General features: G+C 45.1%; 2 protein-coding genes across 3 annotated transcripts in view; one reads left to right on the top strand and one right to left on the bottom strand.

Moving 5' to 3' along the window:
- Nucleotides 1-14073, bottom strand: part of Fmrfar (FMRFamide Receptor) — a 36451-nt gene that overhangs the window by 5880 nt on the left and 16498 nt on the right. For both annotated transcript variants that reach the window (XM_076798647.1, XM_076798646.1), the window contains exon 2: nucleotides 946-1837. In XM_076798647.1, coding sequence (XP_076654762.1) covers nucleotides 946-1245 — 300 coding nt within the window. In that variant the 5' untranslated portion in view covers nucleotides 1246-1837. The remainder of the gene's footprint in view (nucleotides 1-945; nucleotides 1838-14073) is intronic.
- The window catches only part of LOC143360078 (uncharacterized), a 114742-nt gene continuing 102860 nt past the window's right edge, over nucleotides 2192-14073 (top strand). The window contains exon 1 of the mRNA XM_076798639.1: nucleotides 2192-2638. The gene's annotated coding sequence lies outside the window, so the exon portion shown is untranslated. The remainder of the gene's footprint in view (nucleotides 2639-14073) is intronic.

Below are 14073 nucleotides of genomic sequence, written 5' to 3' on the forward strand. Positions count from 1 at the left end.
ACGCGACGGTGGAGGATATTTTCCGCGAGTAAACAGCTCTCCACTCCGCCGCTGCCGCTGCACGGGCACCACTTTTATCGGGATCTCGCAAATCCGCAACGGTGGCGTTGATTTTCGCCGATCCCAAGTTTACCGAGGAAACCATGAAACCGTTCGAGAAAGCCCGAGTGTACTACACAACTCGGCGCAGCCGTTTTGCTTGTTTGTCACTTTACGTGATAATTAGACCGAGCAACTTTATGCGAAAACATAGACAAGCTGTAGAAGCAAATCGATCACCGTATGGGGTTCCGTGTTATACGATCTGGGATTATCGGTGTTGCTAAAAATCTAGGGAAAGATGAAAGTGAGAAGATGAAGGGAGAGGATGAAGGATAAGGAAAATGAGGGAGAGGGATGGGTAGGTGGAGGAGGGAGAAAAAAGGGTAGGATTATCCATCACGATGTCCCAGATCCCCCTGGAGCTACCGAAGGACCTTCCTGCCCGTCGGCTCCGAGGAGACTGATAATTTTTGGCAACCTCTCAACATAGTTATTAATGATAGAAAATGCGGTCACAATATTTTACACGGTTGTGGTTCATGAAAAGACTGTAATCGGTATCCAATTTTTACTGCTGTGTTTCGGCAGTGTCGGTGTTTAGGGTTGCGCGAAACCTCATATTGCGATTATAGTTACTTTCGGAGCCGTTTTGATTCCCGATTCCGCTATTCGTTCAAGACGCGAGCACCGACCGATTCCTTCGTATCTTTCATTCTGCTTCTTACGTTCTCGAAATTTACGGCGGCACTACGACCAACCTTTTTAAGGTACTCTTCCGGCGCGACGCCGGAAGTGCTCGCGTAAAACGTTAGCCGTTGCGAGTCCCTCGAGACCGTTCGTCGAGCCGTCCCTAAGCCGTTCTTGGCCGCGAGATAAATAAAAAGGAGATTCGCGAGGACTCACCGCGATCACGATGAGGACCGTGTCGCATCTGGCCAGGCCGATCAGCAGGTAGTTGATCGACGACTTCATCTGCGGCCTCGAGAGGATGATCATCGAGATCGCGTTGCCGAGTATGCCGAACAGGCCGATCACGTTGACCAGCACGCCGGAGATGATGAAGTCGAACAGGCCGGTCTCGTTGATCGCCTGTTTGCACTCCATCGGGACCATCGTGCCGGTCCGATTGATCGGCAGACTCGTCGAGGATAGCCCGGCATCGTAGAAACTGCTGTCGGTGAACGCTTCGTAGCTCGTTTCCATCGTTTCCGGCTACTTTCGTCGCGTTTCTTTGCCCGCTGCTTCGTCATCAGCTTCGCCTCCCTTCGGTTTTCTCTATCCGTTGATTGTTCTCGATCTCACCTTACCATTTTCCAACTGGAGCCTCGAGTTCGATTATCTGTCTGCGTGTTTAGCAGTCTTTTTTTACACTCGAGAGAACCTCCTTCCGGTTTCTCTCTCTCTCTCTCTCTCTCTCTCTCTCTCTCTCTCTCTCTCTTTTTCTTTCTCTTCGTACGATTCGTGAACCACCAACGAGATGGAATTTCGAAACTCGAGTCTCGCGATTCGACTCTCACTACCTTTTGACTCTGTGAGAGCCGAGCACCGACAATCTCGGCACCATGACGAAGATCTCACCGCCCCGGCCCCTCGGATCCGCTATCTGGCTCTCCTCCTCCGACGACAACGACTCTTCTCCTCCTGTCCTCCCTTAAGCGTCGCCGAGTCAATTTCAATTTGTCCAATCTCGATGGAACTTCCAGCTCGCAGTCTTCCCGTATGTACATCTGCAACGTGTCGTGATTCCGCGGTAATTCCTCCGGGACCGTCCTTCCTCGACCGTCTCCCCAGGAAACTGTAATCAAAAAGAGAATGAGATATTGGAGGCGAGCCATCCGACGATCGTCTAAGCTCTAAGCTGTCTGCAAATCCTAACTTTGCCAGGTTAAGGCAATTCCGCTCGGGCTAATTGCAATTGTCCGGTTGCCTACAGATATGGACCGTTTATTTTGAAGGTATACAAATTACGTGATATCTCATGTCTTTCTTTACACCATTTTCAAAATAAACGGTCCATATCACGCCTCGAGGAAACGGCGCGTTTATATAGTATTTTGCGACGTTTCCTGCTTCGAGGAAAACGGATTAGGTGATCCAAGAACACAACACGCGAGAGATCAATTTGACTGTTACGAGTAGAAATTAATTTTCTGTCGTTTTTTGTTCCAGGTGGTAATGCGAGCCAACCGGAAAGCCATCGGCTGATCGTTTTTTGCTCCCAAGGAGAATTGCGTCGCAGCCTTTCAAGATGTCGCGCCGGGGTAGCATCCTAATTCCGAGAAGGCACTCGCGGGACCGTCGATGTTGTCGTCCGAACGTATCGGTGGGTTTGTTGACCTCTTCCGACCGTACACAACGTCTGTATCGTTAGGCAGAAGACGTAGATATTAACCTCGACTGTACTTTGTAAACAATGAGTCGAGTGGGGAATAACCGAATGTCCCCGAACGATCTCTGTGTCAGTGGTTTAGCGTGACTCGAGCGGTGCGTCACCAAAATTTCGAGTATCGAGAGTGTTCTAACGAGGAAACGTGAACAGAGAGAAAGAAAGAGAGCCATGGAACGTGACCGTTAGTCTGTCGGTCATTTGCCATCGGTAAGTTGAAATTTCAAACGAATTTCGATTTCTTTCGCAACGGGAAAACAGCGATCGCAATCGGAAACGATCGAACGACCGGTTCCGCAACATTTGTCGTCGATTGGCACGCCGCTCCGACCTATAATTGCCGTCCTTTCCTAATTTCCACGTCGTTGATTTCCCACACGCACGGAGAAACGTGGTATCTGCCTCCGAAATTCTACGCGCGTATCGAATTCACGCATCGGCGAGCCGTTGTTTTCGGCGAAATCTGTCAGACCCGGCTTAAATTCGTGCCGGAGGATCGATCCGCGATACGTTTTACCAGTTTACGGTTTTGCGTCGACATTTCCGTTCGACAGCGTCCGATCTTCGGCCGCGGGGGGTACCTCTCGCCGATAGAATCGTAAGCGGATTGTTGTTCGGCGGCAATAAATTTTGGTACTTTCCCTTGTGTACATTTCCGGGGAAAACATCCACCGGTCGCGAATCCACCGAAAGAGGAGAGAATCCTCGATTTATTCCGCAGAACAGTTCTCTGGCGGACGAGTTGAAGAGTGCATGCCAGAATTATTACTTGCGCAGAAACGCAATAAATCCGTTTTAGTACTTTCAGTACGGTACATCGGAGGATCACATTGAACGATAGCGAATAAAGGGAAAAGCAATCGTCGATTTATTTCGTGGAACAGTTTCCTGGTGGCTGAAAGAATACAAGAATGGTTACACTTGCAAACTGCACATCAATTTAGAAACATTCTTCTTCCTTCGATTTTGCCCGCCCTTCGGAGAGACGGAGGTTCGTTAAAAAACCCTCGATCCAAGATTATCTCGAAATGAAAGGGAAAAGTTGGATAGTCGTTGCGAGTTCTGTCGCATTTTTCTGCAGCGACTGCGTGCCCGGGGAACGAAAGCTCCGTCGCCAGACCGTTTACGTCCCCAATTAAACTTTCGCGCGGAGGGCAGGTGTTCCCGTTAAGTGTCGCTCCAGCGAACTTCCTGTTTCCTGTCTCCGATAAATTGTCGGCAGAAGTAAATCGTTTAAACGGTTTGCGTGGATATGATTTCGGCGTCTGGCTCCCCCCCTCCCGCTGCGAACGAACTCGGGGAACTAATTTGCCAGCTCGAATGCGACACCGTTGTTGTTAACGAACCGTTCGAACGCGAACTTCTTGTCCCCCGCGCGTAGCTTCGGTTTTCCCGGCGAAAGCAGCGCGCGTCGAAACCTCCGTGAATCTTGGATCGATCCGGAACCGCCGTCCCTTCGCGAACTTCTAATCGAAGATCGATCCTCGGGAGCTTGGGCGGGAGCACGCGAGGCCTTTTCTAGATTTATTATAGATACATACGTTCAAACTTCGACTTCGGGACGAACAAGCAGTATCCCGGCTTCCGCCCGGGGAAAGTCAAAGTTTTACTGTGCTTTCGCACGGTGATTTACGAGCCACCGCGTCAACTCGAATTGCCAGATATGCAATTTTCGCACGGAGAATTTCGAAACTGTCCCGCGGATGATACCGCTCTCTGATCATCCTACTCGTACATCACAGGGATCTCTCTCGGCTCGTCCGCTTTCTCCTCCGCCGATCGCCATTAACTCCGTGAAATTTTCAAATTTAGGCCCCCTGTATTCTTTCTGATAATCACCGGACAACGTTCACTGTCTTATGTTGAGGATATGATAGGAATGGTGTTTCTCCTATCATAAAGCACAGCGTTAGTGAATAAGGAACTTTCTTTAATATAAAAACTTGGAACTGTGAACTTAATATGTATAACAGGTATGTCCTACCTAAATCGACTCTTGTGTCGAACTTATTATATGTACCAGGTATGTCCTGCCCAAACCGATTCTTTTATCGAACTGAACCTTGGGTGGACGTGCAACTAACGTCTTCCCCACTCTCGTCTCGTGTCGATCGTCATTTTTCTTCCTATCGTCATTTCGACGTATGTCGCACACTCCATTAGGCTTTTTACAAGTTGTTACATTGTAACAGCCAAAGCGACGCCGCGCCTACGCCCCGACATTCCCGGATGTGAGTTTTACTTACAATGTGACTACATTATTTCAACATCTTACATAATCCAATAATTATCTAGAAACGCAACCGTGTCGTTTCAACCGATCTTCGAAGTGAAATTACAGATCTCGTTTTCGCATTTCCGGATCACCGAAGATTTATTGGGATTTGATTGAATCCAATAAGACCGTTTACGCTTCCGACGATCGCAAAGCAAGGTACGCGTCGATCGACCTTTAAGTCAAAGATCGCAGACTTTCTTGTCAATTTCGAACCGCCGAGTATTCCGCTCGTATTTCCTCGCACGGGTCGCTGAGAAGGATTTATTAGGATTCCTCTTGATCCAATAATTGTCTGGAAAAGGCGCTTTACACTTTCGGGGCGACTGCGAAGCAATGCGAGCCGACGGATTAGGCTCCCGAAAACTTACGCGAAAATGGAAACGGATCGCCGGCGGGTTTCCATATTTCTGAATTCTTTCCATATTTCCATATTTCCATAATTCTTGTCGCGGTTTCGTGGGAGTAGTCACAATTCGATCCCGCGGAGACTTGAAATCGTTTGGAAGCGTCGAGATTCTTCTCGAGTGGACAAAGCCGACGAATTTACCGTTTCCGGGACGAGAACGCTAATGGAAGCGACGGCCCGATCGATTTCGACGGCCGGTGGCAACGGCGATCGTAATTATCGGACGTTCCACTTTGCCGTACCTCCCACGCGACTTGTTAATTACTGTTTATGCGGGTACTTTGCGCCGCGATATAAATACGATCGAACTTGCGCAACCGTTCGTCCCGCCGACAAATTATTCCCTGGACTGCTGCCCACGTGATCCGCAAATAATGCCACGGGAAAGAAAGTTGCAGCGAGATCGCAATCAACGTCGCATCAGCTTGAGTTGCATCGATGCGACTTTTTAAACGCGTCTTGCGAGTTACTTCACCGAGGCTCATTAGCCTTTCAGTCGTTCCCAACGGGACGGCCATTTTGTACCGCTGAATCTCCGGAAATTGAGCACAATTATATTTTCAAGTATTCGTTCTTTAACAGTTTTGATCGGCAAACTAGAAACCCCAAAAATTCCATAAAATCAAAACAAGTTATCCAATGAGATAAAGAGCAAGTAGGCGAAAATATAATTGCTCGGTTTAATTTTTTTTTTCAATTTTTAACACTTTGATCGGCAAACTAGAAACCCCCAAAATTCCATAAAATCAAAGTAAGTTATTTAATGGAATAAAAATTGAAAAATATTAAATGTATGATGCTGAGTGGTTCTACAACTTTCTTGCATGTTACAGATCCTAATCGAGTTTGGTACAATGAATATATCAACGTAAAAATTCATTTTAAAACCTGCACAAATAATTCTGTCACCCACATATGGATGACGTGGCAGTGAACGTGTTAATGCTTTGACCGCCAAAGCCACAACCCCAAAAATACCATAAAACCAAAGTATTTAATAAAAGAACTATCATCGACTATTCAACATTCTTGCATTTTTCAGATATTAACCCTGGCACTCCCGAGGGCGGGGGCTCGTCGAACCCACAGATTGCAAAACTTTAGGACTATTTTTCTTGGATGAAAAATTCTCAAAAAATTATTTATTGTCGTTCGCACGTTTGAGTTTAACATTCCGAAGTCCCGTTGCTGTGGGGGAAAAAATTACAGTGCAGAACGCTCCTTCTATCCCCATAAATAATCCCAGGACTAAGAATCGAATCACAAATTGGCAACGATGCAGCAGTTTCAGAAGTGAATATTCATTCCGGGAGAAGAGAATTATTTCTATTTTATAAATATACGTCTAAATGCAATGTAAAATGTTGATGAAGCATCACACGCTTAAATATTACGAAACTTTTTTGAAGAAACAATTTTTTTTAGGAGAAATGAGTGAAAAAGAGCATGGGTTCGAGGAGCCCTGCCCCTCCCTCGGGAATCCGCGTGACAGCTCGAGGCTTGGGAGTGCTAGGGTTAAGGTGACAATTAATTTTTAGATATGGACAAATAATATGGACAAAATTCTCTATGAAATTAATCAGCTTTGTGCCTCGAAGATAGTGTTCCTTCTCGAGAATTCTTTCTCGAGAATTTCTCGAGAAATTTTAGAATTGATTATTTCTCATTTCTCGAGAAATTTCAGTATTTCTCGAGAAATTTAAAATCTAGGAAAATTCTTATGAATCTCATTTATTTTATAACATATAAATTCTGAAATTCTCTTAAATTCTTATTTAAAACTGTAGAAAAACTGAATACTGAATTGAGTAATGAGTTTCTTGTTATTAAAGAAGAAATATCTAAATGAAGAGACAAGATTGTTGTATCCCTTATAAAATATCTGCATGATCCAGAATCTCTGCAAAAAGATTCAGAAGATACATTTTTTTTATTTAACATCCAAGGCAGATATGTATAAAATGGCAAAACAAATTCTAAGCAGACTTTTTGGAAAATATAACAATAATTCTTATGAAAATAGTGAAAAACTTTCAGATTCTCAGAATGAGGAACTATCACTGGAAAAACAGAATTAGAAATTGCAGATAGCCTTCAAGAATTTAGTCTCAAGAGTTTAGCCGGCAGAAGAAAATAAATTCCGGACTCTAACAAAGGAATTCCAAATTTTTGAGTCCACTGAAAAAAGGACACCCAATTTTCAGCAACTTTTGGATGTTCTGTGTACGATAAAGTCAACATCCACACAAAATGAAAGAAATTTTTCTACGGCTACAGATTTTGTTACAAAGAAAAAAGAAGTAGATTGTCCGATTCTACATTAGACGCATTATGCTTCTTAAGAAGTAATTTCAAAACAAAACCGTAATGTTTCACTTTATCAAGATTTGGTAAAAGTTTCCCAATATTTTTTAATTTTATTAAAAATTCTCGAGAATTATCGAGAAACATAGTCTTATTTCCCATTTCTCGAAAAATGAAAAATATTGAGAAATCAGGAACACTACTCGAAGAGGACTGTGTGCAATGAATAGACAGCTTGTTAATGCGAAAACATGGGCGCGCAGGTACGCGCGTGATCTTTCAGAAGTCTTTTCGATTAAAGGGATTTTCGAGAAGGAAGTTTGCGCAACGGACGCGTTTCGTGGACACGGTTAATTAAAGTTGGTGTAACGGAGGCTGGCGAAATTGGTGTTGGGAAGCGTGTGTAAACCGACTCGTCAGAACGACGGGAAGACGTTGGGAACGGTGCATAGTTGCACGCGTTCGGAGGAGTTGGATCGTCGACGGATTTCGTGAGAACGTTCGCGGCGCGGCATCGGGGATGCCGGACGAGACCGACCACGAGAATAGCCTCGCTAATGATAATTCGAGGACGACAACGTCTCAACGACTTTATTAGCCTTCTTCCCGTAATTATAACTCGTTCATTAATCATGATAACGGACTCGGCGAGCCGGCACCGCTGAAATTATCGATCTTGTTGTTGCATCGAGGTTACCGTGCCAACTCTTCAAATACTGCGTTTCCTCTTTCTCCTCTTGATAAGAAACTTCTCGGGACTCCGGCGCGTCGCGTCGCGTCGCGGCGACGGTTGCGGCGGCTATTCAATTAATCCTGGACAACTGAACCTTCGTCGGAGCTACGACGACTATCCTCTTACAACGCGGATTACATTTTTTACCGAACGGTTCCGCTGGATAATTTCAAATATAACTTTTTAATTCCATTTATCCGGTTTCGTCGCGAGGTGAAATACTTTCGCAGTGGAATGAAGCGAGTTCAACTGTACTCGAGTTTCTAATTGACGTTGTCATTTTCACGAGTACTTAGCGATAACCGAGTTTCATACGGTTGCGACAGCGATGAAAAGAAAGGGAGACATTTAGGTTTCATGTAACAGACGCGGAGAGTTTTGATTTCGCGGAGAGCTCGGCCGGTCTAGCGACAACGTCGCTTGCAGGTCGGTTATTTATGGTTTGAATCTGATAATAGTGCTTGTTCCCTAATTGGCGAGTCGTGTACAACAGAAATCGCCAGGAGTCTTTGCGGCCGAACAATAGAACCGGCCGAATTGCCTTTGTGCGTCGAGCCTCGCCGACGCAACGAGTCGTTTCGATTAAACCGGTAATTCGGGCAACGTCGTCGTCGTCGTCGTCGTCGTCGTCGTCGTCGTTAGCCTTAATCATCGTTACGGTGACGCACCTGCGCGATTTATGTCCCCGCGACAAAACTCTTCAGACTTTCGAATTAAGCCATCGTTCGGCAATAAATATCGTCGTTGCTATTATCCCGTTGCGCTCGTGCGCCACGCGCCGCAGGTCCGATGATTATTTATAGAGGATGACTGCCGAGCGCGATCATCCTTCTCTGATGACAATGACTCAGAATCAGCACCGCGACTCCGCGGAAACCCGTGAGAATCTTGGCCGAAGTCTCGTCGAAGATTCAACGGTTCGGAAATTTTAACCTGATTAATTCCATCCTGAAGCGCGCCGGTCTCTTTTAACCGAAGACAATAGCATGAAACGAACGCAGCAATACCTGTGATAAATCTCAACCGTTCGTCTTGACGTCGCTGGATGAAATTAGCTTGAATTTCGTTGCATTCTCACGCTCGACTATTCATCTACATTTGAAAAATACATTTTTCCGCTAAGATATTAAACGTCCCCTCGGCAAGCCCCCGCGAAATAAACGCAGATAAAACATTCCGAATGGTCATGATAAATCGCGACTGTTTGTCTTTGCGTCGTCGGATAAATTGCTCGATTTGCGTTGGATTTCTATGTTTTGCGGTGCCGGTGGTCTCGAAGGGGAGAGATGTCCATAAAAATGGACGAGCCAAGGGCTCTCCCTCCGCCTATAAAAGGGCTAAACGTCGCGGCACGATTTTGAAACGACGACGATATAGGGGAGGGTGGTGGGGGACAAAGGGGCAGCGCCATTGGACCGACTTTGGTAAATCGGTCGCATTGTGTCGAGGCTGCCCCGGGTCTGGTTGGTCTCGCAAAGTGGAGCAGCCAGGAAATGAGACGGTATTACTGTCACTTGTAAGTAATAACCAGCAAGTGTGAACAACATCTGCTGTGTCTTCTCTTTTACGCAGCTATTGGGAAGTCGGGAAACGTCGGGCCGCGGGTCGAGCAGATTTCATAGCTCGCGAGAACGATCGTTCTACCGCGGACGACACGATGTCCTCCCGTGTCCTTGCCCGAAGAGACAGGAACCGTTCCGAATCGACGCGACGGGGGCGTTCGATCTTCTCCTCGACACCTTTGCGATCAAAGCAGGTGGATCGGATCGAGGTTTCGCGAGGTATGCGTCATTGTCGAAAATACAGTACGCACCGTGCCACGCCGGAGTACCGTCACTTTGTCGGAGGCTCTCGCAGAAAAATCGACCTAATTGCTCTCGGCCGAAATGAATCGATTCCGCCACCTGTATCAAACTTTTCGCGAAAGAACACCTGCGATTTTAATTGTTGTCCGATTCCCGCGAGGTTCTTGGAACGGGAAGAACTTTTATTTCAAATCACTAGACTGCGGATTTCTATGCTAAATAAAAGTCGTGTGCATTAATTGTGAGAAAGGGGGGCCAAGTTTGACCACGTTTTTATTAACTCGCTTTCTTGTTTGTCTGTTAGGTAAAAATTTTGCAACTGTAACAACTTTAAGCTCAGAACTGGATGACAGCACACGCAAGACTAAACAGCAGAAAATAATTATTTAGACAAAGAAGATTGTTAATATACCCCGTTCTTGAGACGGACTTTAAAGTATAAAATAATTTCTCCCAGATAGTCCTGAAAATTTTGTGGTTGTGAATTTTTAATAGCTATGAGAATAAGATGTAAAACGAAAATCGTGGGGCGCAAGATAATAGTGAGTATAGAGAGAAAACCGTAGGGGAAAACTCACATAACAGTTCATGTCATTTCCGGTGCAGTAAAATTGTTAGTGACTTAGGTGAACATGCATCGATTATCTATTGCACGCGCCCCACGTTTTTCGCTTTAAATCGTACAAGTATTTTCATAGCTGTTAAAAATTCACAATCACGAATTTTCAGAACTATCTGTATGGGGCTAGGGAAACTTATACTTTTTAGTCCGTCTCAAAAACGTGGTATATTAAAAATTTCTTTTATTCAAATTATTTTTGGTAATAACAGCAAGTTGAAAATAATACGTTGCTGTTTCTCTCTGATCCTCTATACCAGTTTAAATTGTAGCTACTCATTTCTGTCACAAATGAATAAAATCCGGGGTCTACAAAAAATTGTTGCAACATTTTGATTCCAGCAGCGGTGCTGAAACGTTCCTTCGTCAAATGATTTTATTTTCCCAGTTCTAGAACTTCGCGCACAAAGTGACTAAAAACCTGAACATGCTCGTTTCTCGCGGCAAGGTCGTCAATTATGCTCGTTCCACTGACGCGACGAAACGTTCGTTCGCACGTCGACCGGATGCGAGAGGGAGGTGTCTGGGAGGTGACCGTCGCTTCGCTGCATTGTCCTCGGAAAGTGGAATAACCGTGTCGCGACGAGATGAGAATGCGATAAGTGGTAACAGCCGTTTAAGATCAGACGGCACGTCTCCCCGGTTAGGTTGGCTCCCGTTGCAACCTGCAACGCGATGCACCCGCGATAATATCGGGCAGAATAAATACCCCGCTGCTGCTTATTGCTCGTGTATTGCCAGTATGGTCCTTAGTTGGCCTTTGTCCTTTCTTAATCAATTACCATATCCTGGCATTATCTTCACGGCTCTTTCTGCAATATTCTCAACGCTAAACCTACCGAAATGACCGGTTTTCTGTTTCACAATTACAGAAATTATAAAAACGTTTTCATAATTACCGAATTGGCTTCTTCATTGAAGTGCATATTATAATCAAAATCGTACAAAGTTTAAGTAAATTCAATCTTCCCCATTCTATAAGAAGTTTCACTTTTATATGTTTTGTGCTTGGGGTAGGTTTGGTGTTAATTTTCCGTATCTTTCGAAATAACGTCCCCACGGAAAGTTTCTACATTTTTAATACCAAATGTAACTTAAAGATTTCTAAAATGTTCCATACATTTATTGAGAAATCTCCACTAATATCAGTACAAAAGTTCGTGGCCGTGTTACATTTTAGTGCGAAACAATCCTTCAATAATCCTCGAATTCGCTGGTACCCAATTGCCCAATCACTTTGAAATTCCGCGGAATCAATTTCTTAGGAAGCAACACAATTCAGAGGGCTTAGGGTGCGTGTCCATTTGAGAGTAAAACGTCCAGAGTCAAATTCGTCAGTGTACACGCTATCGAGAGTGCTATTCCTTTGGTACAAAATGAAACACCGACGAATTTCACTCTCGAGAGTAACTCGCGACAGTTTCGCTCTGAAACGGACCCGCACCCTAAGGCCCATTAATTAAGGGGCACTCCACACCGTTGGTGCATCGAATCGGAATTCGAAAACGGGGATAAGAGGTGTTCCGAGCGTCCTCTCTATTTTCACCGCGTCGTTTCTCTTCGGGAATCGCCGCTGAAATCTTTACGGACCGCCAAGTATGTATTGTTTCCCCTCGTTTCTCTTCTTTTCTTACTTTCTGTCACGGATACGGAGGCGATCGCGCGCGAACGGGAACGGCGAGATGCCACGTGGATTATTTTCGGTACACCGTCGCCACCGAAGTGTTCTACGAAAGATTCTCGCCTCGTCGCTCTTACGCACGACCCATTTTGGAAATAGATGTCGGGGATTTCTCAAAGGACACGGCCGCGTCCCTCTCGCGATCATCTTGCCGTCGAGAGCCTAATTCCTCCGTTTCCAAGAGAAACGATCCTCGTTCGCCGGCCCGACCGGCGGCGATACGTTCCGTCAGCCTCCCTGATTCGTTCTCAACGTAATTTTCCATCTTGTCGCATCCCAAAAGCTCGCTGCTGTTTCTTCATACTCGCGCGTGTAACCGCATAAATCCCAATCCCAGTAGTTACATCGAGCTCGAATCCGAAAACCGCTTTTATCGCACGATTTTTGGGAGAACGAGGTCGGATTTTGAACTTGAAGAACTTTCTGTGCTTCGACTATGAAAGTTCTGCGAATAATTCTTTTACAGATATATATGTTTCTGTAACGTAATAATTATTTGAAGCTTAAGGATTCGGTAGAATTAAAAATGTACATTTTCACGGAATTCATCTCGTCCGCTTTACCTTCTGAATCGTGTTATCAAAGTCCTCTGAAAGACACGACAAAAGCGCACTGATTTTTTAAGAGTCGATGGATTGAAGCGGGTCGTTCAATTTACTCGAAATATTAAAAATCCGAGGAAATGTAATTAAAATCAATAATTGCGTCCATTGACGGTGCTAAGCGGTGTCCGCGCGAGCACTGAAAGGATGAACGCGGGCGCCGAGCAAATAAGAAGAGTAAAATATTTTCTTTTCACGGAGGAAGCGGTTAGAGCGACAAGCATGATTTAATCGACCGTAAACGTGGACGTCGAGCGTCTGAACCGGAGGGTAGGCGAGCGCCGGAGCGTCGAACGACGATCAAAGGTGGGGGTGGTGTTAGTGTCGCTTTTGGGTGGACTTTTTACGGTCGTTTCCTGTATCGGACCGATCGACGAATCTCTTTCTCTCTCTCTCTCTCTCTCTCTCTCTCTCTCTCTTTTTCTCTCTCTCTCTGTGTTGAGGATCGAAAGCTTTTGCGAGGCCCCCGTCCAAATTTCACAATCGCCAAGGCCACGACGCGACGTGACGCGACGTCGCGCGATCTCTCTCACGTAGTTCGCGAGGCTCGTTTCCCGCTGGCCGCGTGGACACTGTTTCGCGCGTGTAAAATTAGACAAGGAGTTCCTATAGTTGACTCAGAGTTGAAACGAGAAGGGGCCAAAGCTCGAAGCCCGAAGCTCCACGTATTTTTAGAGGGTTGGCAGCAACGACAACGACAGCTGGCCATCTTGCCGTGCCGACGGTAGGCTCTCCCCGAGGGCTAACCCTTTGCCCTAAGATCTCTCGACTTTTCTAAATAATCGAGATTTTTCAGTTCCTTTAGTTCAGGCCATGACGGATTTATTAATAAGTAGTAGATAGCGGGAATCGTGGCGACCAATCCATATTTTTCAAAACACGCTGTATGATAAAATATGTAACTTACATAATTTTAATTATTTTCACTTGAAGAAAATCACACGTACGCTTCAAATACCGATAAATATTTTTGCAAAATCCCGTTGCAGAAGGTTCAAGTTTTTACGAAAAAAATTACTAAAAATTGAAAACAGAATACTCCCTCAAGGGGTATTCAAAATGCCACCATTTTGTAAATATCCGGGATAATTGATTTATTTTGGATCAGACCATAGCCACATTCATACTGATTGAGACAAAACTAATTCTATTTAATTAATTCTTTTAGTTCAGGCCATGATTACATTCATATTTACTAAAAAGTAGATAGACTGGAG

Source organism: Halictus rubicundus, chromosome 12 (assembly GCF_050948215.1).
Source record: "Halictus rubicundus isolate RS-2024b chromosome 12, iyHalRubi1_principal, whole genome shotgun sequence".
Taxonomy (NCBI): domain Eukaryota; kingdom Metazoa; phylum Arthropoda; class Insecta; order Hymenoptera; family Halictidae; genus Halictus; species Halictus rubicundus.